This window comes from Erythrolamprus reginae, chromosome 1 (genome assembly GCF_031021105.1).
Source record: "Erythrolamprus reginae isolate rEryReg1 chromosome 1, rEryReg1.hap1, whole genome shotgun sequence".
Taxonomy (NCBI): Eukaryota; Metazoa; Chordata; class Lepidosauria; order Squamata; family Dipsadidae; genus Erythrolamprus; species Erythrolamprus reginae.
Genome location: NC_091950.1, coordinates 424,181,066 through 424,205,784, shown reverse-complemented (window position 1 = coordinate 424,205,784; position 24,719 = coordinate 424,181,066). Strand labels below are relative to the sequence as shown.

The following is a 24,719-nucleotide window of genomic DNA, read 5'->3' as shown; positions in this document are numbered from 1 at the left end:
TCCACAAGTCTTCAAAGTTGTGTAAAACCTTTTGCCTTCTCCCTAGACCAGAGGTGGCCAACCTTGGCCTTTTGAGGTCCTGTGCTTCATGCTGGCTGGGTCATTCTGGGAGGCTGAAGTCCATTGGTTGGACACCCCTGGCATAGATGGAGGCAGCCAGCTCCTGCCACAGAGTGTCAACAACCATGGGCATCAGAGAGGGGATTCCTTGGGATCCACTTCCCACAGATGTAGCTCCAACCAACTTTCCTTTGCTGCTGGTGGCCTTCGAATTGCAAGCTGACCATCCCAGGCTCTCGGTACTTGGCTCCAAGGGGGAATCGTTCTCCTGGAACAATAGCCAGACCTAACAAAAGCACGTTATTGTGTGCTTGGAAACCCACATACTGGTTTCCATTGTCAGCGTGGCCTGTTTGTGGAAGGCAGTTGGAAGTCGTGCGATTTCCTGCCAACGTCACCCGTTGACACGGGATGAGGGCTCTGGGGGTGGGGGAGGCAGCGCCGGCTCCCTGTGGCACCACCTGGATTGTGGACAGGGTGGCAGGATGGAAGAGACCTTGGGGGTCGTCTTCAAGCCCCCTTGAACTGTAACGTTTTATAGAGCCGAGAAAACTGAAAATCTTTCTCGGGTTTGGTTCCGAGCAGAACCCTTTCAGATGCCTCCTTCAGCCTCAATCTTCCTGACCTCCAGGTGCAGAACTTGCAGGAATGGTCAGTAGAAATGCAGCCCACCTGATTTAGGGCCATAAAATTGGGGGGGGGGGGGCGCAGTGGTTAAGAGTACAGCACTGCAGGCTACTTCAGCTAACTGTTAGCTGTAGTGCAGTGGTTCAAATCTCACCACTGGCTCAAGGTTGACTGAGCCTTCCACCCTTCCCAATGTGGGTCAAATGAGGACCTAGATTGTTGGGGACAAGAGGCTGAGTCTGTCAACTGCTTAGAGAGGGCTGTAAAAGCACTAGGAAGCGGTAGATAAGTCTAAATGCTATTGCTATTAGAAGGCTCAGGTTAGAGCTCATAATTGCTCCAAAGGTGCTAACAGTATAGAGCAGTGTTTCCCAACCTTGGCAACGTGGAGATATTTGGACTTCAACTCCCAGAATCCCCCAGCCAGCGAATGCTGGCTGGGGAATTCTGGGAGTTGAAGTCCAGATATCTCCACGTTGCCAAGGTTGGGAAACACTGGTACAGAGGGCCAACAGAAGAGAATATTTGAAGCTCAGGGTTGAATTGTGGGGTCCTTGATGCTCTCTGAGCTTGGCAGTTTTCTTGCAGATGTTTCACCACCCAACTAGGGGGCATCATCAGTGCTGGAAGGTGGGGAGGGGGTTATGGAAAGGAGGAGGATTGTGGGATCCGTAGTGTTCTCCGAGCTTGGAGGTTTTCTAGCAGACCTTTCACTACCCAACTAAAGAACACCATCAGTGCATTGTAAGGACTGCATCGGGTAAGGTGGCTAGCCGTTCTCCCAGCGCCTAAGAGAGAAGACACTAGCCTAATTTTAAAGCCTTTGAGATCCTCCCACAGCCAAGCAGCTGTTAACAGGGGAAGCTGGGAAGGAGAAGCCAGGAGTTTAAACTTGTTTTAATTTTATTTATTTTGTCCAATACACAATGAGGGTTTTAGTGGGTATATATCTATATACACATAGTAAAATACATGATGAAGGTTATAGAGGAGATACTCATACTAAAATATATCTAAGAAAGAAGAGAAAAGAAGATATTTATTTATTTATTTATTTATTTATTTTGTCCAATGCACAATGAGGGTTTTAGTGGGTATATATCTATATACACATAGTAAAATACAGTGGTACCTCAAGATACGAACCCCTCGTCTTACGAACAACTCGTGATACGAACCCGGGGTTCAGAAAAAATTTGCCTCTTCTTACAAACGTTTTTCGAGTTACGAACACCAAACCTGAACTTCCGGGTTCGGCATTCGGAGGCTCCTGCGAAGCTGCGCGGCTATTTTAAAAGGTGACAGCCGGGCTGGGGGATTCCCAGCACCCCCCCCGAACCCCGAAGTTCGGCAAAAGTTCAGGGTTCGGGGGGGAGCTGGGAAGCCCCCCAGCCCGGCTGTCACCTTTTAAAATAGCCGCGCGGCTTTCTAGGAGCCTCCTGAAGCCGAACGCCAAACCCGAACTTCCGCGTTCAGCGTTCGGAGGCTCCTGGGAAGCCGCGCGGCTATTTTAAAAGGTGACAGCCGGGCTGAGGGGCTTCCCAGCAACCTCCCGAACCCCGAACCCCGAACTTCCGGGTTCGGGGGGGTGCTGGGAAGCCCCCCAGCCCGACGGTTACCTTTTAAAACAGCCTTCTGCCGGCGAGGGGCGAGGGTGCCTCCTGCGGCGGAGACATTTGGGGTTTTGGCTGGGGGAAAGGCAGGAGTTCCGGCGCTTCGCCTGCCCTCCCAGCCAAAAGGCAAAGCCGTGCAGCTCCACAGCCGCCGAAGGAGGCTTAACCCCGCCCCTCTGTCCCACCCATCGCCTGTGGTCGGCAGAAGAGCGGGGGCAGGCAGGAGGCAGTTCTTCGGCGGCTGTGGAGCTGCGCGGCTTTGCCTTTCGGCTGGGAGGCAGGTGAAGCGCTGGACCGCCTGCCTTTCCCCCAGCCACATTCGCCTTCCTCCACCACCAGCGGCATCCAGCACCTCCTCTTCTTGCTTCTTTACAAGATGACAGCTGGGCAGCGGCACGGAGGCTGGAGGCGGCGCCTGCTGCTTGCTCTCCTGGGGCCCCCGCAAAGATCACCTTTGGGAGCTTCCCAGCCAGGTCCCTTCCACGGGGCGGTGGCTGTGGCTCCCCCCAGTTCTCCCACGGACCTCTTCCACGCACCCCCGCCGCCGCCAACCTCCGCGCCGCCGCCCGGCTGTCATTTTGTAGAGAAGCGAGAAGAGGAGGAGGAGCTGGATGCTGGCGGCGGCGGAGGAAGGCAAATGCGGCTTGGAAGCTGGGAGGGGGGCGGAACGTCTTTGGCCACTTAGCTCTTCCTCCGAAAGGAAAGCGTGGAGGCTGCCTCTCTCCTCCCATATTCCGCCCCCCTCCCAGCTTCCAAGCCGCAGTCGCCTTCCTCCGCCGCCGCCAGCATCCAGCTCTTCCTCCGCTTCTCGCTTCTCTACAAAATGACAGCCGGGCGGAGCCTGGCGGCGGCGGAGGAAGGCAAATGCGGCTTGGAAGCTGGGAGGGGGGCGGAATATGGGAGGAGAGAGGCAGCCTCCATGCTTTTCTTTCGGAGGAAGAGCTAAGTGGCCAAAGACGTTCCGCCCCCCTCCCAGCTTCCAAGCCGCATTCGCCTTCCTCCGCCACTGCCAGCCTCCGCCCAGCTGTCATTTTGTAGAGAAGCGAGAAGCGGAGGAAGAGCTGGATGCTGCTGGTGGCGGAGGAAGGCGAATGCGGCCCGGAGCCTCCCAAACCCCGAACTTTTGCCGAACTTCCGGGTTCGGGGTTCGGAGGCTGCTGGGAAGCCCCCCCGCCCGGCTGTCACCTTTTAAAACAGCCCCCGGGCTGTTTTAAAAGGTGACAGCTGGGCGGCAGCGTTTTTTTTGCGTTTTTTTTTTTTGTTGTTGCACGGATTAATTGACTTTACATTGTTTCCTATGGGAAACAATGTTTCGTCTTACGAACCTTTCGTGTTACGAACCTCCCCCTGGAACCAATTAGGTTCGTATCTTGAGGTACCACTGTACATGATGAAGGTTATAGAGGAGATACTCATACTAAAATACAGTATATCTAAGAAAGAAGAGAAGTTATAGGAATAGAACATATCAATGAAAGAATAGAAGAAGAGATATAGGAATAGAAGAAAGGTATAGGAGATATAGGAGAGCAATAGGACAGGGGACGGAAGGCACTCTAGTGCAGGGGTCCCCAACCACCGGGCTGCGGACCAGTACCGGGCCGCGGGGCATGTTGCACCGGTCCGTGGAGTCAGCAGCTGCCGGCCCTCATGCCGCCACCCCCTCCCTCCAGCGCTTCGCCTCCCGTCGGGCAAGAGGCCTCGGGAGGCAGGTTCTGCCGGCCACAGGACGATGGATGGGACAGAGGGGCGGGAAGGACCGAGAGGCTCAAGCCTCTTTTGGCTTCTGCTGCGGGGCGCTTTTGCGTTTTTGGCTGGGGGGAGGCAGGAGGGCCAGCCTGACCCCCTCTCTCCAGCGCTTAGCTCCCGCTGGGCAAGAGGGCTTGGGAGGCAGGTTCTGCCGGCCACAGGACGATGGCGGGAAAGAGGGGCGGGGAGGACCAGCACCCCTATGCTTAATCCCGCCCCCAACCACGCCCCTTTCCGCCCCCACTGGGCCATAGAAAAATTGTCTTGCTGAAACTGGTCCCTGGTGGAAAAAACTTTGGGGACCACTGCTCTAGTGCACTTGTACTCGCCCCTTACTGACCTCTTAGGAATCTGGATAGGTCAACAGTAGATAATCTAAGGGTAAAGTGTTGGGGGTTTGGGGATGACACTATGGAGTCTGGTAATGAGTTCCACGCTTCGACAACTCGGTTACTGAAGTCATATTTTTTACAGTCAAGTAAAAAATATAGAAACATAGAAGTCTGACGGCAGAAAAAGACCTCATGGTCCATCTCGTGTGCCCTTATACTATTTCCTGTATTTTATCTTACAATGGATATATGTTTATCCCAGACATGTTTACATTCAGTTACTGTGGATTTACCAACCATGTCTGCTGGAAGTTTGTTCCAAGGATCTACTACTCTTTCAGTGAAATAATATTTACTCACGTTGCTTTCGATCTTTCCCCCAACTAACTTCAGATTGTGTCCCCTTGTTCTTGTGTTCACTTTCCTATTAAAAACACTTCCCTCCTGGACCTTATTTAACCCTTTAATATATTTAAATATAAGGCCTTGTTCTGTTTTTCAGGAGGTGGCAATTGAGGGGGTGGGGGGGGTGGGGGTGGGGTGTCCTGCCAATTGCCAGGGAGAGGGGTGGAGGGCTAAGCATCTAACAATCTTCCTGGTGTGGCTCTTGCCCACAACTTCGGACCGCCCAACCTCCGCCCTGCCCTCCTGGGGCTCTGCAGCTCCGAGCAATGATGAGGCAGATTGGATGAAAGGGCTGCATTGAGGGCTTAAAAAACAAGCAGCTCTCCTCCCCCCCCTCCACCCCATGCGTGATCTTCCCTAGCTATTACATCATGTTGGCGCTGCACAGTCAGTGTTCTGGCTGGATTCTGCCAATGCTGCGGTTCCTGGTGCCCAGCCTGCATTAAGAATATCTCGCATTTTTGCTCCTGGATGGGGCCTGGCCAAGCCCAGCCCTTTCCATCAGCCCTCCAGAGTTAGTTGCAAGCTTCTTTGTTAGGAATCTCGGCTCAGAGCTCCTGCTTTAACAGGCCTTAGCATAAGAAAGCCCCCCCCCCCTCCCACCGCCCACCTGGCCTCTGGCAACAGATTGTGTAGCACAGAATAATTGCCACAATATTTGTTGCTCCTCTTAGACACTGGAGACATAGCAGTAGCACGTAGACTTATGCATTACAGTGTTCCCTCACTTTTTGCAGGGGATGCGTTCCGAGACCGCCCGTGAAAGTCGAATTTCCGCGAAGTAGAGATGCGGAAGTAAATACACTATTTTTGGCTATGGACTGTATCACAAGCCTTCCCTTAACACTTTAAACCCTTAAACTGCGATTTCCCATTCCCTTAGCAACCATTTAGATTATTACTCACCATGTTTATTTATTAAAGTTTATTAAAAAAATATTTATTAAAGGTGGATGAATGTTTGGCGATGACATATGACGTCATCGGGCAGAAAAAATCGTGGTATAGGGGGGGAAATGGCGAAGTATTTTTTTAATTAATATTTTTGAAAAAACCGTGGTATAGACTTTTCGCGAAGTTCGAACCTGTGAAAATCGAGGGAACACTATATATTTAATTTAAACATGCCTGGGATAAACATATATCCATCCTAAGATAAAATACAGAAAATAGTATAAGGGCAGACTAGATGGACCAGGAGGTCTTTTTCTGCGGTCAATCTTCTATGTTTCTATGTCTCTATGCATAGCTTCACAGTGCATTTACAGCCTCTCTAAGCGGTTTACAGAATCAGCCTCTTGCCCCCAAAGATTTTAGTGACCTCAGAAGGACAGAAGACTGAGTCCGATGTTAAGCCGGTGAGATTTGAACTGCCAAGCTGCAGCTAGCAGTTGGCCAAGTGTGATTGGACACACAAGGAATTTATCTTGGTGCATATGCTCTCAGCGTACATAAAAGAAAATATACATTTGTCAAGAATCATGTGGTGTACAACAATGATTGTCATAAGGGTCAAATAAGCAATGAAGAAGCAATATTAATAAAAATCTTAGGATACAAGCAATAAGTTACAGTCCTACAGTCCTAAGTGGGAGGAAAAGGATGATAGGAATGATGAGAAAAACTAGTAGAATAGAAGTGCAGACTTAGTAAATAGTTTGACATTGTTGAGGGAATTATTTGTTTAGCAGAGTGATGGCGTAGGGAAAAAACTGTTCTCGTGCCTAGTTGTCTTGGTGTGCAGTGCTCTATAGCGACGTTTTGTGGGTGGGAGTTGAAACGGTTGATGTCCAGGACGCGAAGGGTCAGTCAATATTTCCCCCGCCCTCTTTTTGACTCGTGCAGTCTACAGGTCCTCAAGGGAAGGCAGGTTGGCAGCCATTGTTTTTTTCTGCAGTTCTGATTCTCCTCTGAAGTCTATGTCGGTCCTGTTGGGTTGCAGCACCAAACCAGGCAGTGATAGAGGTGCAGATGACAGACTCAGTGATTCCTCCGTAAAAGAGCAATCAGCTGAGAATCCCAACGTAGTCACAAAGCGAGCTAGGTCCAACATCTTTAAATTCCGTCTCCAAGCAGGGGCTGACCAAATGCGCGTATGGCATTTAGCAAAAACATCCACTAGATTGAACCTTCACATAAGGAAGGAAGGAAAAGGGGAAAGGGGAAAAGATGGGGACAAAGAGAAAGGGGGAAAAGGAGGGAAGGAAAGGAAGGAAAAGGGGGTAAAAGATGATACACTTTCCATAAGAGAAAAACAGAATGGGAAGGGACCATGGAGGTCTTCTACTGCCCAAACAGGAGACCCCATACCCGTGATGGCAAACCTCACCTACAAAAAGATATTGACAAAATTGAACGGGCCCAAAGACGGGCTACAATAATGGTGGAAGGTCTTCAGCATAAAACGTATCAGGAAAGACTTCATGAACTCAATCTGTCTAGTCTGGAGGACAGAAGGAAAAGTGGGGACATGATCGAAACATTTAAATATGTGAAAGGGTTAAATAAGGTTCAGGAGGGAAGTGTTTTTAATAGGAAAGTGAACACAAGAACAAGGGGACACAATCTGAAGTTAGTTGGGGGAAAGATCAAAGGCAACATGAGAAAATATTATTTTACTGAAAGAGTAGTAGATCCTTGGAACAAACTTCCAGCAGACGTGGTTGGTAAATCCACAGTAACTGAATTGAAACATGCCTGGGATAAACATATATCCATCCTAAGATAGAATACAGGAAATAGTATAAGGGCAGATGACATGGACCATGAGGTCTTTTTCTGCCGTCAGTCTTCTATGTTTCTATGGCATGCGTACCCAAAGTGGCGCATGAAGCTATGTTGCCTGGCAAGCACAGCCTTGCATGTTTGTCTTCCAGGTTTCTGGCGGCGTATGTGTGTGTGTGGGATGATCAGCTGCCCTTTGCGCAGGCAGCAGTGCTGAAAATCAGTGTGGGCATGCAGGCTGGCCAGCTGATTGTCAGCTGCACCATGTGTGCCAGAACCTGGAAATTCGGCTTTCCAAGAGCATGATCCCTATGCACACACGCAGTGTCAAAACCCTCCCTGCGCGTGTGTGATGGCCATGTGCAGTAGAACCCAGTAAGTTCAGCTTTTGGGAACGTGGCCCTGATGAGCACACGTGTGTGCGACAATTTCAGTGTGAACTTTTTGGCACTTAGTGGTACGAAAAGGTTATGTATTTATGTATTATTTATTACACTGTTTTTATTACTGTTGTGAGCCACCCCGAGTCTTTGGAGACGGGCAGCATGCAAATTAATAAATTATTATTATTAAATTGTTATTATTTATTTATTTGATTTTTATGCCACCCTTCTCCTTAGACTCAGGGCAGCTTACAACACGTTAGCACTAGCACTTTTTAACTGAGCCAGCACCTTGCCCCCACAATCCGGGTCCTCATTTGGCCCACCTGGGAAGGATGGAAGGCTGAGTCAAGCCGGTGATGAGATTTGAACCGCTGACTTGCAGATCTACAGTCAGCTTCAGTGGCCTGCAGTACTGCACTCTACCTGCTGCGCCCCCCCGGCTAACACATCCTCCTCCTGGGGAATGGATGGATGGCGCCCCCTTTGTCCAGTGAGGTTTTCAGCGAGTAGAGCTTTTGGGCGAGACCACCCCCAAACTTTTTTCTGTTTTTTGGTCTTGCAGGCACGGGATGTGCGCACCAACGAAGTGGTGGCCATCAAGAAAATGTCTTACAGTGGGAAGCAATCAAACGAGGTAAGTGAACAAGGTCCTTGGGTGCCTGTTGGGTTAAAATCCTGCCTGCCTTGAGGAAGGAAACCGGCCAGAAGAATTAAGCACATGGGAAATGTGACATAAGGACATAAGCAGAGCCCTGCTGAATGGGGCCAAAGCCCATGGAGTCCAGAATTCTGTGGCCCACAGTGGCCCCCCAATTGTCCATGGGGATCTTGAGCAGAAAGAGTAGTAAGACTTTCCCTTGACCCCAACAAATGGGACCCAAGGGAACCCTGCCTGCCTCAACCAACATAGAGGCGGCACATGGACATCCATTTCAATAACCACCTCTGATACATTTGGCATCCATGAATCTGTCTAATGCTGCCTTGAAGCTATCCAGGCTGACAGCTGTCACGACCTCCATAAACCAAGGACCCCTCTGGGTGAAGAAATGTTTCCCTTTATTTGCCCTCGCTTTCTCACCTATGAGCTTTAGGGAGTTTCCCCTCGTCCTGGTTTCCTGTGATAGAGAAAACAATTTTTCTCCATCCACCTTTTCTATCCCATTTTTTAATTCCCCCCGCCCCCCCCATTTTTATACACTTTGATCAAGTCACCCCTTAAACGCCAGTGACAAAGCCTTCTGATCAGCCAGCCGTGCCCTTCTGGGTGTGTATAGATAGAAAAATGGTTTGCCATGAGAAGACACTGCCCGCATGGCCCCTGGATTGGGCCCGAAGGCGAAAGGAAGCAGTATGCCCCCTCCCATATTTGGGGGTACCCAGTAACGGGCAGCCATTCACGGCCCTACTGGAACGCTCGTGAAGGGGGCGCACGCACGCCCACCCTTCAAGTTCCTGTGCATGTGCAGAGTCATGGGCTGAAGCCATCTCTCCCGGGAGCCACCAGCAGGAAGAAATCCTGCAGGAAGGGAAGGATTTCTTCCCACTGGGATGGGACCACTGCCGGGATGGACCGCCGTTGCCGCAGAGGACCCAGCCCTGTGACTGCTGGCTGGCTGCATTGGCAGAGGCGCCCCGGTTAGTATTTATTTATTTTATTTTAATTTATTTTAATTTATTTTAATTTATTTAATTTATTTTTATTTATTTATTTATTTATTTATTTTATTCATTCATTCATTCATTCATTCATTCATTCATTTATTAGATTTGTATGCCGCCCCTCTCTGAAGACTCGGGGCGGCTAACAACAATATAAAAAAGACAATGTAAACAAATCTAATATTAAAAGACAATCTAAAAAACCCCAATTTAAAGAACCAATCATACATACAAACATACCATGTATAAATTCTATAAGCCTAGTGGGGAGGGAATATCTCAGTTCCCCCATGCCTGACGACAGAGGTGGGTTTTAAGGAGCTTGCGAAAGGCAAGGAGGGTGGGGGCAACTCTGATCTCCGGGGGGAGCTGGTTCCAGAGGGTCGGGGCCGCCACAGAGAAGGCTCTTCTCCTGGGTCCCACCAAACGACATTGCTTAGTCGATGGGACCCGGAGAAGGCCAACTCTGTGGGACCTAACCGGTTGCTGGGATTCGTGCGGCAGATTTCTTCCTTTTGGTGGCCTGGGAGCAGGACTAACCGGGGCGCCTCTGCTGATACAGCCAGCCGGCAGCCAGTGGCCTGGGTCCTACACGGTGACGGCAGTGGCGGTCCATCCCGCCCAGCAGCCACCAGAAGGAAGAAATCCTGCAGGAAGGAGAGCAGCTTGTTGGGGAGACGACGTGGCTCCCTCTTCCCCCACTTGCAGATCATCGGGGAGACTCTGGCGAGCAGGCGAAGCGGGAGCCACGTCGTCTCCCCGGCGAGCCGCTCTCCTTCCTGGGTGGGACGGTGAGATTCAGCTGCTGCACATGCACAGAGGCCGAATTTCGCGTGCACGCGCGTTCACTGCTGGCGGTGATGAAGCTGCACATGCAGCTTCATTTCCGCCGGTGGAACAGTGTTCCACGCCATCCCCCTTGCTGCCCAAAACTGGGTATACCACATGGTTCAACAGAAAACACTGTGTCTGTTTGTGTGTGTGCATATGGAAATATATAACAAAGTTGGGAGATTAAAATTTTGGTCAAACTAAACATTTCAGAAAGCAAGTTTCGAAAACTCCAGACCGTGCAGAATGCAGCTGTGAGAGCAATCATGGCCTTTCCCAAAAATGCCCATGTCACACCAACACTCCGCAGTCTGCATTGGTTGCCGATCAGTTTCCGGTCACAATGCAAAGCCCTTCATGGCACCGGGACCGTCTTCTGCCGCACGAATCCCAGCGACCAGTTAGGTCCCACAGAGTGGGCCTCCTCCGGGTCCCGTCAACAAAACAATGTCTTTTGGCGGGCCCCAGGGGAAGGGCCTTCTCTGTGGCGGCCCCGGCCCTCTGGAACCAACTCCCCCCAGAGATTAGAATTGCCCCCACCCTCCTCGCCTTTCGTAAGCTCCCTAAAACCCACCTCTGCCATCAGGCATGGGGGAAATGAGATATTCCTTTCTCCCTAGGCCTCTACAATTCATGCATGGTAAGTTTGTGTATATGGATGTTTGGTTTTACAATAAGGGTTTTTTAGTTGTTTTAGTATTGGATTTACATGCTGTTTTTTATTACTGTTGTTAGCTGCCCCGAGTCTGCGGAGAGGGGCGGCATACAAATCCAATAAATAAGTAAGTAAGTAAGTACGGTAAGTAAGTAAGTAAGTAAGTAAGTAAGTAAGTAAGTAAGTAAGTAAGTAAGTAAGTAAGTAAGTAAGTAAGTAAGTTCCCGTTCTGCGCATGAATTTATTATTTTTATTTCTGGTAACAGCCCTACCTACCCTTCTGGGCAGAGAATTAGAATGAATTTGTCCTTGGTTGCCCACATGTTCAGCTTCCTGGATTCGATGACTCGTTCTTCTTTTTAAAGTTTTCCTGCCCTCTTACAAAGCGGCTCCTTTTTTATCTCCTACAGAAATGGCAGGATATCATTAAGGAAGTGAAATTCCTCCAACGGATTCAGCATCCGAACAGTATAGAGTACAAAGGCTGCTACCTGCGGGACCATACAGCATGGGTGAGCCAATATTTATTTTAGTCCTTTGATTTTATTAGTATCCCGCCTTTATTATTTCTGTAAAACAACGGAAGGCAGCAAACATATCTGATGCTTCTTTCTCCTCCTCACAACGGCCCTGTGAGGTTGGGTTGGGCTGAGAGAGGGGAACGTAGATAAATAAAAAGTAATAAAACTTAAAAACAAATAAAACTCAAAACAAAAATGAATGTGAGAATATTGGCTATAGGGAAACTGCATAGAACAAGCTGGTGAAAATGAAAGAGAGTTAGGAAACCTATCGAAATCTTTCTTTCTCCGCCACCTGTGCTGCCCTCTTAACAATTCTTTTTTCTTTCCATGTGCTGCAGCTTGTTATGGAATATTGTTTAGGGTCAGCATCAGATTTACTAGAAGGTAAGTTCATTTTTTTTAATGAACCCTAATTAATTATAGGAAAAAATTAAGACTTAGACAACATATTAGAGACAGTTTCTCAGACTTTAATAATAGATGTGTCGTGTTGCCAAGTTTACTAAATAGTGGCTTGTTGAATACACTGAATTTCTATAAATCGTGATCTGTAAGCCACAGTGACTTAGACATCACAATATATCAAGCAACAAAACATTAAAAAATATATTAAAAACTGATGTACATGGAATTACATTATAATGATTGGTGAATTCAGCTGGGTGTTTTTTTTTTTAAAAAAAATGTTTTTGTCCTACTTCCAGGAATATTTCTAATCTGTTTCTTTCCTTAACTATTATTTAAATAATATTTTACCTTTATTTAATATTATTCTTGCAGTGTTCAGCAAAAAGAGCATGTATCCATCCATGGGCTTCATAAGAGATTGAAGATTTATTTATTTATTTATTGATTGATTGATTGATTGGATTTGTATGCCGCCCCTCTCCGTGGACTCGGGGCGGCTAACAACAGTGATAAAAACAGAATATAAAAATCCAATACTAAAACAGCTAAAAACGCTTGTTATAAAACCAATCATACATACAAACATACCATGCATAAATTGTAGAAGCCTAGGAGGAAAGAATATCTTAGTTCCCCCATGCCTGATGGCAGAGGTGGGTTTTGAGGAGCTTACGAAAGGCAAGGAGGGTGGGGGCTATTCTAATCTCTGGGGGGAGTTGGTTCTAGAGGGCTGGGGCCACCACAGAGAAGGCTCTTCCCCTGGGTCCCGCCAACCAACATTGTTTAGTTGATGGGACCCGGAGAAGGCCCACTCTATGGGACCTAACTGGTCGCTGGGATTCGTGCAGCAGAAGGCGGTCCCTGAGATAATCTGGTCTGGTGCCATGAAGGGCTTTATAGGTCATAACCAACACTTTGAATTGTGACCGGAAACTGATCGGCAACCAATGTAGACTGCGGAGTGTTGGTGTGACGTGGGCATATTTAGGGAAGCCCATGATTGCTCTCGCAGCTGCATTTTGCATGATCTGAAGTTTCCGAACACTCTTCAAAGGTAGCCCCATGTAGAGCACGTTACAGGAGTCGAGCCTCGAGGTGATGAGGGCATGAGGGACTGTGAGCAGTGAGTCCCGGTCCAAATAGGGCCACAACTGGTGCACCAGGCGGACCTGGGCAAACGCCCCCCTCGCCACAGCCGAAAGATGGTTCTCTAATGTGAAGCTGTGGATCGAGGAGGACGCCCAAGTTGCGGACCCTCTCTCTAAGATTACCTAAACTATCATTGGGTGGCTTGAATTTAGGCTGTGTGGCTGAAGAGGAAATCTTGAAATGAGGGTTCCCTAACCTGGCAATTTTCAAACGGGTGGACTTCAGTTCCCAGAATTTCCCAGCCACCTGCGAATTGAAGCCCTCCCTTCCTAAAAGTTGCCAAGGCTGGACTCCCTGGTTTAATGCCATCACTGCCCCTGCTAACAGTGCCTCTCTTTCCTCCAGTTCATAAAAAGCCATTGCAAGAAGTGGAAATTGCTGCCATCACCCATGGTGCTCTCCAAGGATTGGCCTATTTGCATTCCCACAACCTGATCCACCGGTGAGTCCTTTACTATTTATTTATTTATTTATTTATTATTTGGATTTGTATGCCGCCCCTCTCCGAAGACTCGGGGCGGCTCACAACAAGTGAAACAAATCATAAGTAATCCAATTAATTAAAATATTTAAAGATTAAAAAAACCCCATATACTAACAGACACACACACAAGCATACCATGTATAAATTAAACGTGCCCAGGGGGAGATGTTTAATTTCCCCATGCCTGACGGCAAAGGTGGGTTTTGAGGAGTTTACGGAAGGCAGGAAGAGTAGGGGCAGTTCTGATCTCCGGGGGGAGTTGGTTCCAGAGAGCTGGTGCCGCCACAGAGAAGGCTCTTCCCCTGGGGCCCGCCAACCGACATTGTTTAGTTGACGGGACCCGGAGAAGGCCCACTCTGTGGGACCTAATCGGTCGCTGGGATTCGTGCGGCAGGAGGCAGTCTCGGAGGTATTCTGGTCCTATGTGTCTGTGTGTCTCTCCTTGCCTTGATTCCTGCTGTAACATCACAAAATGAACATTCAACGTAGATAAAAAGGAAATGTCCTATACTTAGGCAAGGAAAAAACTGTTGGTGTGTCTCGGTATAGCTAGGCTATGAGACCTTTGACATACACTGAGCAGAGAATTTTAACAAAGTGTGGATGTGTGGTAAAGCCAAATAAAAAGACACAGACTTAGTTATGCTGAATAAGTGTTTACATATATACAAAACAGAAACAATCCATGACAAGCACTAAGCCAACACAAGCACTAAGCAAGTACACTCCCCCTCAAGGCAAAGCAGAAGTGAATGAGCCTTAAAGCATCATTGAGGGAAGGAGCACTGGCGCCCTCTTATGGCGAACCAGCCCAAAACATTATAAAATGAATGAAATCCTCGGTCGGTTGTATTAACAGAGGGAGAGAATCAAGATCATGCGAAGTGTTAATACCACTTTATAAGGCCTTGGAAAGGACACACTTGGAATGTGGCATTCTGTTTTTGTCACCATGACGTAAAAAGGATGTTGAGACTCTAGAAAAAGTGCAGAGAAAAGCAACGAAGAGGATGAGGGGATAAATGGAGGCTAAAACATACGAAGAATAGTTCACGTACCCACAGAGAGGGCTCTGTGTGCCACCTGTGGCATGTGTGCCATAAGTTCATCATCATGCAACGAGAAGATCTCCAAGGTCCTGCCAGCACTGCAATTCTATGGATGGATGGATGGATGGATGGATGGATGGATGGATGGATGGATGGAGAGAGAGAGAGGGGAGGGAGGGAGGGAGGAGAAGAAAGGAAGGACAAAGAGGAGAGGGAAAGGATCCACAATGCAAAAAGGATGTGGAGACCCTAGAAAAAGTGTGGAGAAGAGCAACCAAGATGATTAGGGCAGTGTTTCCCAACCTTGGCAATTTTAAGATATTTGGATTTCAACTACTAGAATTCCTCAGCCAGCATTTGCTGGCTGGGGAATTCTGGGAGTTGAAGTCCAAATATCTTCAAGTTGCCAAGGTTGGGAAACACTGGATTAGGGGACTGGAAGGTAAAACCTATGAAGAATGGTTGCTGGAATTGACTATTGGTCCAGTCTAATGAAAAGGAGGACCAGGGGTGACGTGATAGCAGTCTTTCCATATTTGAATAGCTGCCCCAAAGAAGAGGGTGTCTACTATTCCCCAAAGACCCTAGGACAAGAAACAATGGACGGAAACTAATCAAAGAGTGAAGCAACCTGGAATTAAAGGAGAAATTTCCCAACAGTGAATTTTGAATTATAAAGTTGTTCCACAATTAATCAGTGGAACAACTTGCCTCTAGAAGTTGTGGGTGAACCATCAGAGGAGGCTTTCAAGAACAGACTGGAAGAGCCATTGGTTTGGAATGGTCTCTTGCTCCATCAGGGGGTTGGACTAGATGCCCTCTAAGATCCCTCCGGTTATTCTATGTTCTATTTTTGGACCTTCTGAACCAGCTGTTTTCTACTTCTCCATCCAGAGTTTTGCTGAACTCGCATGGTAGGGCCCGCAGAGAGGGAAAGGGAGCCAAAGAGAGGCACAGCCCGCTATAAATAAATTCTCTTTTGCAGAGACAGAATGGGGCGTCATCACCATTTATTGGGATATTTAAAAAATGCTGTGTTTTTCTTTTCTAGAAATAAATTGTGAAACGAACTTTAGATTTTAGAAAATTATCCACCTGTGCGTGTTAATTACAAGGACAGTGGTCCCTCATTTATCGCGGGTGTCACGTTCGAGGACCACTCACAATAAACGAATTTCCGCAAAGTAGGGATAATGCGACAAAATCTCTCTCTCTCTCTCTCTCTCCCACACACAAACATTCTATTCTATTCTATTCTATTTTTTTCCATATTCTTGACAAATGTATCTTTTCTTTTATGTACACTGAGAGCATATAAACCAGAGACAAATCCCTTGTGTGTCCAATCATTCTTGGTCAATAAAGAATTCTGTTCTATTATATTATATTATATTATATTATATTATATTATATTTATTATATTATATTATATTATATTATATTATATTATATTATATTATATTATATTATATTATATTATATTATATTCAATATCTTTTTGTAGGTGAGGTCTCCAGAACTGAACACAGTATTCCAAGCGCTGGTGAGACCACATTTGGAATAATACTGTGTCCAATTCTGGAGACCTCACCTACAGAAAGATATTGACAAAATTGAACGGGTCCAAAGACGGGCTACAAGAATGGTGGGAGGTCTTAAGGTCTTTGCTATCTCCTGGTCCATCTAGTCTGCCCTTATACTATTTCCTGTATTTTATCTTAGGATGGATATATGTTTATCCCAGGCATGTTTAAATTCAGTGACTGTGGATTTACCAACCACGTCTGCTGGAAGTTTGCTCCAAGCATCTACTCCTCTTTCAGTCAAATAATATTTACTCACGTTGCTTCTGATCTTTCCCTCAACTAACCTCAGATTGTGTCCCCTTGTTCTTGTGTTCACTTTCCTATTAAAAACACTTCCCTCCTGAACCTTATTTAACCCTTTAACATATTTAAATGTTTCGATCATGTCCCCCCTTTCCCTTCTGTCCTCCAGACTATACAGATTGAGTTCATGAAGTCTTTCCTGATACGTTTTATGCTTAAGACCTTCCACCATTCTTGTAGCCCGTCTTTGGACCCTTTCAATTTTGTCAGTATCTTTTTGTAGGTGAGGTCTCCAGAACTGGACACAGTATTATTCCAAATGGGGTCTCACCAGCGCTCTATACAGCGGCATCACAGTCAGGAACTACTCGTATTCTATTTTTTCCCCTTGTGGGTAAACGTGTGGCTTTCCTTCCTTTCGTTCCCAGGGACATCAAGGCAGGAAACATTCTACTGACAGAACCCGGACAGGTGAAGCTTGCTGATTTTGGATCGGCTTCCATCGCCTCCCCTGCCAATTCATTTGTGGGAACTCCTTACTGGTAAATTAATTAAATTAATTTAATTTAATTTATTACATTTATCAGCCACCCAACTCCTTTCGGACTCTGGGCGGCGAACAAATAATGTAAACAGTATAAAATAAGCAATATAAATAGCATAAAACAGTACAATAGTACCTCTAGATACGAGCTGCTCCACATGCAAGTATTCCAAGTTACGAGCCACGACAGGAGCGAAATTTCTGTTCGATACCTAAGCTCAAATTCGGGATACGAGCCGAGCTTCCACTAGGTGGCGCAAGAATCCTTGCTTCTGGTTATCTCGGCAGGGAAAAACAGGCTAAAGGCATTCGTTTGTTCGAGATACGAGTTGATCGAAATACGACCTCAGTTCTGGAACGAATTAAACTCGTATCTAGAGGTACTACTGTATAACAATGTAAAATCCTTCAACATTCATTCATTAAACACATTCATTCCTTTTGGCCGGAGCTGAGTGGAATAGCTTAATGGCCCCAGGCCTGCCGGCAAAGCCAGGTTGTCAAGGCCTTTCGGAAGGCCAGTAGGTTGGGGACAGTACGAATCTCCAGGAGTAGCTGGTTCCAGAGAGGAGGACCCACCACAGAGAAGGCCCTCCTCCACGGTCCCACCGGTTGCGATTATTTAGCCGATAGGACCTGGAGAAGGCCAACCCTGTTGCAATAGGTTCCCCTGGGCTAAGAGCTGAAGGTTCGGCTGAATGATTTATTATTATTATTATTATTATTATTATTATTATTATTATTATTATTATTTATTAGGTTTGTATGCCGCCCCTCTCCGTAGACTCGGGGCGGCTCACAACAATAACAAAGACAATGTAAGAACAAATCTAATAATTAAAAAAAACACTAAAAACCCCATTATTAAAAGCAAGCATACACACAAACATACCATGTATAAACTGTATAGGCCCGGGGGAGATGTCTCAGTTCCCTCATGCCTGACGGCAGAGATGGGTCTTAAAAACTTTACGAAAGGCAAGGAAGATGATCTCCGGGGGGGAGCTGGTTCCAGAGGGTCGGGGCCGCCACAGAGAAGGCTCTTCTCCTGGGTCCCGCCAAACGACATTGTTTAGTTGACGGGACCCGGAGAAGGCCAACTCTGTGGGACCTAGCCGGTCGCTGGGATTCGTGCGGCAGAATATTATTAAAGTTATTGACCAAATTATTAATGTATTAATTAAATTGTTTAAAATTATTTACTTACTAAACTTATATGCCACCCATCTCCCTTTCAACTCCCACCTTCCGCTTGCTTGATTTTGGGCAGGTCACGGTGTCATAAAGTGAAACATATTTAAGCATCAAAAAACATGAAGAGGATTTAAACGTTATCATAGAACAATCCATTACTTTGGATTGCCGTTCTACGCAGTTGATAAACAGGGTGGAGGTGGGATCTTCTGATCTACTGACCACCTCCAAAATGGGACGCCCCGGTTGGAACGTCGAGCCAGTTAGCAGAGTCCTTGTGGACAGCCAGGAAGGGGGGGGGGGACGGATTTTGTTAGGAGGGGCCTGTGAGGCGCCAAGTTGAACTAGGCAGAGCTAGGTCACATCCAGTTGCCAACTGCCAACCTGTGGGAAGATGCGTGCGTAAACGGCATGTGCAGTTTAAAACAGCTAATTGAACTCTTTGCTGGTGGATCTGGCTGTTGGCGCTTAACGTTGTGTCTTTCCGTTTGCTTTTTAGGATGGCCCCAGAAGTGATCCTGGCCATGGACGAAGGGCAGTATGATGGTAAAGTTGACGTGTGGTCTCTTGGGATCACCTGCATTGAATTAGGTGAGCCCCCTGTGGGTCATCTGGGGTCTCTGGCTTCTCTTTGACCCGCTGCTAGACAAATCAGCCATCGGCAGGCACACAGGGGTCAACAATAGCTGCACACCGTTCGAAGAGACCATCCCAAAGCCAGAAAGGAAACAATTTAAATTGTTAGGCAGCCCATCTCTCTACCAAGCATATTTCAGCTTAGAACTCCATAAATAACAGAATCAAACAGTGATAGGATTAAAATGTCAGACCTTAAAACAGGAGGGCCAAGCTCAAATTTCAGACACACACACATTTGAAAATTCAAAACAATGTTCTTTATAATGAAAATTCCCTTAACCTAAGCCCTCTTTTAGTATAGCCAAGAGCCCTCGTCTCCAAACAAACTGGTAATTTGTACAAGTCCCTTATCAGTTCTGAGATACTTAGCTTGCAGCTGTGAGGCAATTCACAGTCCTTCTTCTTTCACAAAGTGACACACACTTTGCTCTGGGTTAGTTTCAAAGCGAGGGAAAATCAGCACACAAAGGTCAAAGTCAGTAAAGCAGGCACGAAACACAATGATCAGATAATCCTCCACAATGGCCAAACCCACAGGCTGCTCTTTAAAGCAGCCTCACTAATGACCACAGCCCCACCCAACCACAGGTGGCCTCATTTTCTTTGATAATCATCTCTCAGTTGTTGCTGCCTATGCATCGCTCTCCGCATGCGTGGCTGTATCATTAACTCTTGTTCTGAATCCAAAGAGGAGCTAGAGAATTGATCTCCTTCTGAGCTGCCTGCCACACTCTTCTCCTCCCTGTCACTCATGTCTTCTTGGTCAGAGGAGGATCTGGCCCGTGCGGCCACCCTGTAAACGGTAAATGACTGGGCCCGCGGTGCCTTTGCCAGCGAGCAGAGGGTTGCAGGAGGCTGTCTCAGCCAGAAACGGAACTTGGGAGCCCATTTTCACTGGGCGTGCCATAGCTTTGCCATCACTGAGCTACACCAGGGGTAGGCTGGCTCTTCTAACTCCCAGAATTCCTGAGGTAGCATGATTGGCTCAAGAACTCTGGGAGTTGAAGTCCACAAGTCATGGAAGAGCCCACTTGGCCTACCCCTGAGCTAGACCTTTAAAATTAATACTAAGACAGGTAGGATCTCACCTTATCTCATCTTCATCCTCTAAATCTTAAACCCCTGGGCTGAGAACCAGAACTGGATCAGTCGCGTAACCACGGAAATGTTTTATTTCCACACGTGTGGGATTAGGTCGCATGTGTGAAACCATCCCCCTCCCGTCACCACTGCCAGTCCCTGGGGCCAAAAAGGGTAGAGACCACTACTCTAAATCACCACCACGTCTCACCGATCTGTTCGGCACGACTGCCTGTTTTAAGACAGGGTGGTTTTCTCCAGTGGGGGCAAAGAGCAAAGTAGGAGACTTGGCAGCAGTTGCGTTCGTGGGTCTTTCTCATCCCTCCCCCCATTCCCCCCCGGGGGCCTGAGGGACAGGAGGGGGGATGTCAGTGGGGTGGCAAGAGAGGAGGTGTCCCCCGCAGGGTCTAAAGCCCGCCCTTTTCTCTTTCGCACAGCGGAACGGAAGCCCCCGTTGTTTAACATGAACGCCATGAGTGCCTTATATCACATAGCGCAGAATGAATCCCCCCTCCTCCAGTCCAGCGAGTGGTGAGTCGGGGCGGGTCTCGGAGGGGGGAGTGGAAGATGTTGGGGGCTGAACTGAGGCCTTTGGGGGAGCAGCCTCCTCAGATTGGCTGCCTTGTCTGTCTGTCAACTTCCTGCCTACCTACCTACTCACCTTCTCTCTCTAACATATATCAGATCTCTCTATATATATCATCTATCTGTCCATATATATGTCTACCATTAGTTATATCTGTCAATCAATTTGTCATCTATTTATATATGTTTATACATTATCTATCCATTCACCCACCCACTTACCTAGCTCTGTTTGTCCCTCTCTGTCCATCTACCTATCTACCTATGTCTGTCTGTCTATCTTATAGCAATAGCAATAGCACTTAGACATGTATACCACTTCACAAAGCTTTACATCCCTCTCTAAGCGGTTTAAAGAGTCAGCATATCGGTCCCAACAGTCTGGGTCCTCATTTGACCCACCTTGGAAGGATGGAAGGCTGAGTCAACCTTGAGCGGCTGGTGAGATTTGAACTGCTGAACTATCAATTGGCTGCACTCTAACCATTGCGTCATCCTGGCTCTAATTGGCCACTTCCCCTAGCCTATTTAAGGGATGATGACAATGGAGTCAATTTGCAGGAAACATCTTCGTTCATATTATACTTCCTGTCTTGAATTCAGAAACGTCTGTTCAGCTCTTGTTTTCCAGCATCATTTTTCCTGCAAATTGCTTTTGGGCGTTTCGCCAACCACAGTAAGACTGCTGTGATCTGAAAGGCTTTGTGTCAGAATTCAGTTATTTTTCCTTGGACTTTTGCTGGCTGTTAATGGAATTGAATTATAGATACGTTATGTATCTATAATTATACATTATAGATATATAATTGTTGATATAGCAATAGCATTTAGACTTATGTACCATTTCACAGTGCTTTACAGCTCTCTCTAAGTGTTCATAGAGAGTAAGCACATAGAAACATAGAAGACTGACGGCAGAAAAAGACCTCCTGGTCCATCTAGTCTGCCCTTATACTATTTCCTGTGTTTTATCTTACAATGGATCTATGTTTATCCCAGGCATGTTTAAATTTAGTTTAGATTTATCTACCACGTCTGCTGGTAGTTTGTTCCAAGGATCTACTACTCTTTCAGTAAAATAATATTTTCTCATGTAGCTTCTGATCTTTCCCCCAACTAACTTCAGATTGTGTCCCCTTGTTCTTGTGTTCACTTTCCTATTAAAAACACTTCCCTCCTGAACCCTATTTAACCCCTGAACATATTTAAATGTGTCGATCATGTCCCCCCTTTTCCCTCTGTCCTCCAGACTATACAGATTGAGTTAATTAAGTATTTCCTGATACGTTTTATGCTGAAGACCTTCCACCATTCTTGTAGCCCGTCTTTGGACCCGTTCAATTTTGTCAATATCTTTTTGTAGGTGAGGTCTCCAGAACTGAACACAGTATTATTCCAAATGTGGTCTCACCAGCACTCTATATAGCGGGATCATAATCTCCCTCTTCCTGCTTGTGATACCTCTAGCTATGCAGCCAAGCATCCTACTTGCTTTTCCTACCGCCTGACCACACTGCTCACCCATTTTGAGACTGTCAGAAATCCCCACCCCTAAATCCTTCTCTTCTGAAGTTTTTGCTAACACAGAACTGCCAATGCAATACTCAGATTGAGGATTCCTTTTCCCCAAGTGCATTATTTTACATTTGGAAACATTAAACTGCAGTTTCCATTGCTTTGACCATTTATCTAGTAAAGCTAAATCATTTAACATATTACATATTACATATTGCCCCCAACAATCTGCGTCCTCATTTTACTGACCTGGGAAGGACAGAAGGCTGAGTCAACCTATATTTAACATATAGAAATGGATGTGCTAATCATATAATTAACAGCCCTTGTTCAGAAAAGACTGATTTAAACTGTGTTAGAACAACTACAAGAGATCCTTGGAACAAACTACCAGCAGACGTGGTTGGTAAATCCACAATAACCGAATTTAAACCTGCCTGGGATAAACATCTATCCATCCTAAGATAAAATACAGGAAATAGTATAAGGGCAGACTAGATAGACCAGGAGGTCATTTTCTGCCATCAGTCTTCTATGTCTCTACTAAGAACACTCATTAGTAGCCCTTAATTAGTAAACCAAGGTTTGTACAGACTCTGTGCTGTGTTCTTTGGGTCGGCAGCTGGGGCAGAACATCTTATTTATCATTATCTATTATTTGTCACTCTCATCTATCTATGAATCTTATTTATTTATTGGATTTGTATGCCTCCCCTCTCCGTAGACTTGGGGCGGCTAACAACAATGATTAAAAAAAACAACATGTAACAATCCAATTAATAAAACAACTAAAAACCCTTATTATAAAACAAAACATGCACACAAACATACCATGCATAACTGGTAATGGCCTAGGGGGAAGGAATATCTCAACTCCCCCATGCCTGGCGGAATAAGTGAGTCTTGAGTAGTTTATGAATCAATCTGTCTGTCAATAAACCACGGGTTCAAGTCCTGCCTTAACCATGAAAGCTACCTGGAGGACTTTGGGCCAGTCTCTCTCTCAGCCCAACGCACCTCACAAGGTTGTGGGGAAAAGGGTTGTTGTACATCTTCGCTCCCTTGAGTTAGTTCTAAAAATAATAAAAGTGGGATAAAAATCAAAAACGCTTTATCATCTATCACCTATATTTCTATCTACTGTATATTTTGGAGTATAAGACGCACCTTTTTCCTCCCTAAAAGAGGCTGAAGATTTGGGTGCATCTTATACTCTGAATGCAGCTTCCTCCCCCCCCCCCCCCAAGCCCTAACTAGCTGTTAACGATCTTCCCAGCTCTCACCTTGCAAGCTCTTTCATTGTTTCTCTCTGCAAAGAATGTTTCCCAAACCCTAAGTCTTTGCAGGGGTTTTTCCATTGCTCTAACTTGCTCCAAATAAGTTTCTTTCCAGCCCTAACCAGGTGCTAACAATGTTCCCAGCTCTTGCAAGCTCTTTCATTGCTGCCCTCTCTGAATGAGGCTTTTTTTAAGCCCTAACCAAGGGGTAAAATGATGTGTTGAAGCTGACCAGACTAAGGACGCTAGCCAGGTGAATACCTGGTTAAGCAGATTCTTTTCCCTATTTTCCTCCCCCAAAACTAAGGTGTGTCTTATACTCTTTTATACTCTGAAAAATACGGTATATCATCTTATCATTTACCTATGTATCAATCAAGAGAGCCAGGGTGGCGCAGCAGGTAGAGTGCTGCACTGCAGGCCACTGAAGCTGACTGTAGATCTGTAGGTCAGCGGTTCAAATCTCACCACCGGCTCCAGGTTGACTCAGCCTTCCATCCTTCCGAGGTGGGTCAAATGAGGACCCAGATTGTGGGGGACAATATGGTTCTGGCTCTGTTAAAAAGGGCTACTGCTAACCTGTCTTTCCCCACACTTTACATGGGGCAGAAAGCCCCCATCACCCCCTCCTCTATTGTCTCCTCATCCTCAGGCTGTAGAAATCTCTAGAGAAAAAGGAAGTTGGGGGCTGGAGCCTGACTTAAATAATTGTTTCTCCCCCTCCTCTCCCCACCACCCCTTCTCTCTGCAGGTCTGATTATTTCCGAAACTTTGTAGATTCCTGTCTCCAGAAAATCCCCCAAGACAGACCAACATCCGAGGAGCTCCTGAAGGTGGGTCCAGCACTGGCCCCAATTATTAATATTAATCTATTATTATTATTATTATTATTATTATTATTATTATTATTATTATGGATTTCGTATTTCATCACCAGTCGGGCGCTTCCCAAGCACCTAGGACTGCGTGATGTAGCGGCGAATTATGTCTGCTGATCCCAGTAAAGCGGCCTTTTGCAATATTATTATTATTATTATTATTATTATTCAATCCTGTTTCAGGATTCCGGATCTAGGCTCTCCCCTGGGGCTTCTTTCTCTTGGGGGGGGGGGGTGTCTTGGGGAGAGGGCTGACTCCTGACGGCTTTCCTTGCGCTTTCCAGCACGTCTTTGTCGTTCGAGACCGCCCGGAAACCGTGTTAATAGACCTCATCCAGAGAACCAAGGACGCCGTGAGAGAGCTGGACAACCTCCAGTATCGCAAAATGAAGAAGCTTCTCTTCCAGGAGGCCCACAACGGACCAGCCGTGGAAGCCCAGGAGGAGGAAGAGGTAGGAGGAGGGGATGATGGGCTCGGGGCTCCTTGGTGCTCTCTGAGCTGGGTCGTTTCCCTGGCAGA

General features: G+C 46.7%; 1 protein-coding gene across 1 annotated transcript in view; it reads left to right on the top strand.

The window, feature by feature from the left end:
* TAOK1 (TAO kinase 1) overlaps positions 1 to 24,719 on the top strand; it is a 103,578-nt gene that overhangs the window by 59,214 nt on the left and 19,645 nt on the right. Inside the window, exons 3-11 of the mRNA XM_070735472.1 lie at positions 8,459 to 8,530; positions 11,455 to 11,556; positions 11,907 to 11,952; positions 13,471 to 13,567; positions 16,916 to 17,029; positions 18,725 to 18,816; positions 20,382 to 20,475; positions 24,073 to 24,154; positions 24,484 to 24,651. Coding sequence (XP_070591573.1) covers positions 8,459 to 8,530; positions 11,455 to 11,556; positions 11,907 to 11,952; positions 13,471 to 13,567; positions 16,916 to 17,029; positions 18,725 to 18,816; positions 20,382 to 20,475; positions 24,073 to 24,154; positions 24,484 to 24,651 — 867 coding nt within the window. The remainder of the gene's footprint in view (positions 1 to 8,458; positions 8,531 to 11,454; positions 11,557 to 11,906; positions 11,953 to 13,470; positions 13,568 to 16,915; positions 17,030 to 18,724; positions 18,817 to 20,381; positions 20,476 to 24,072; positions 24,155 to 24,483; positions 24,652 to 24,719) is intronic.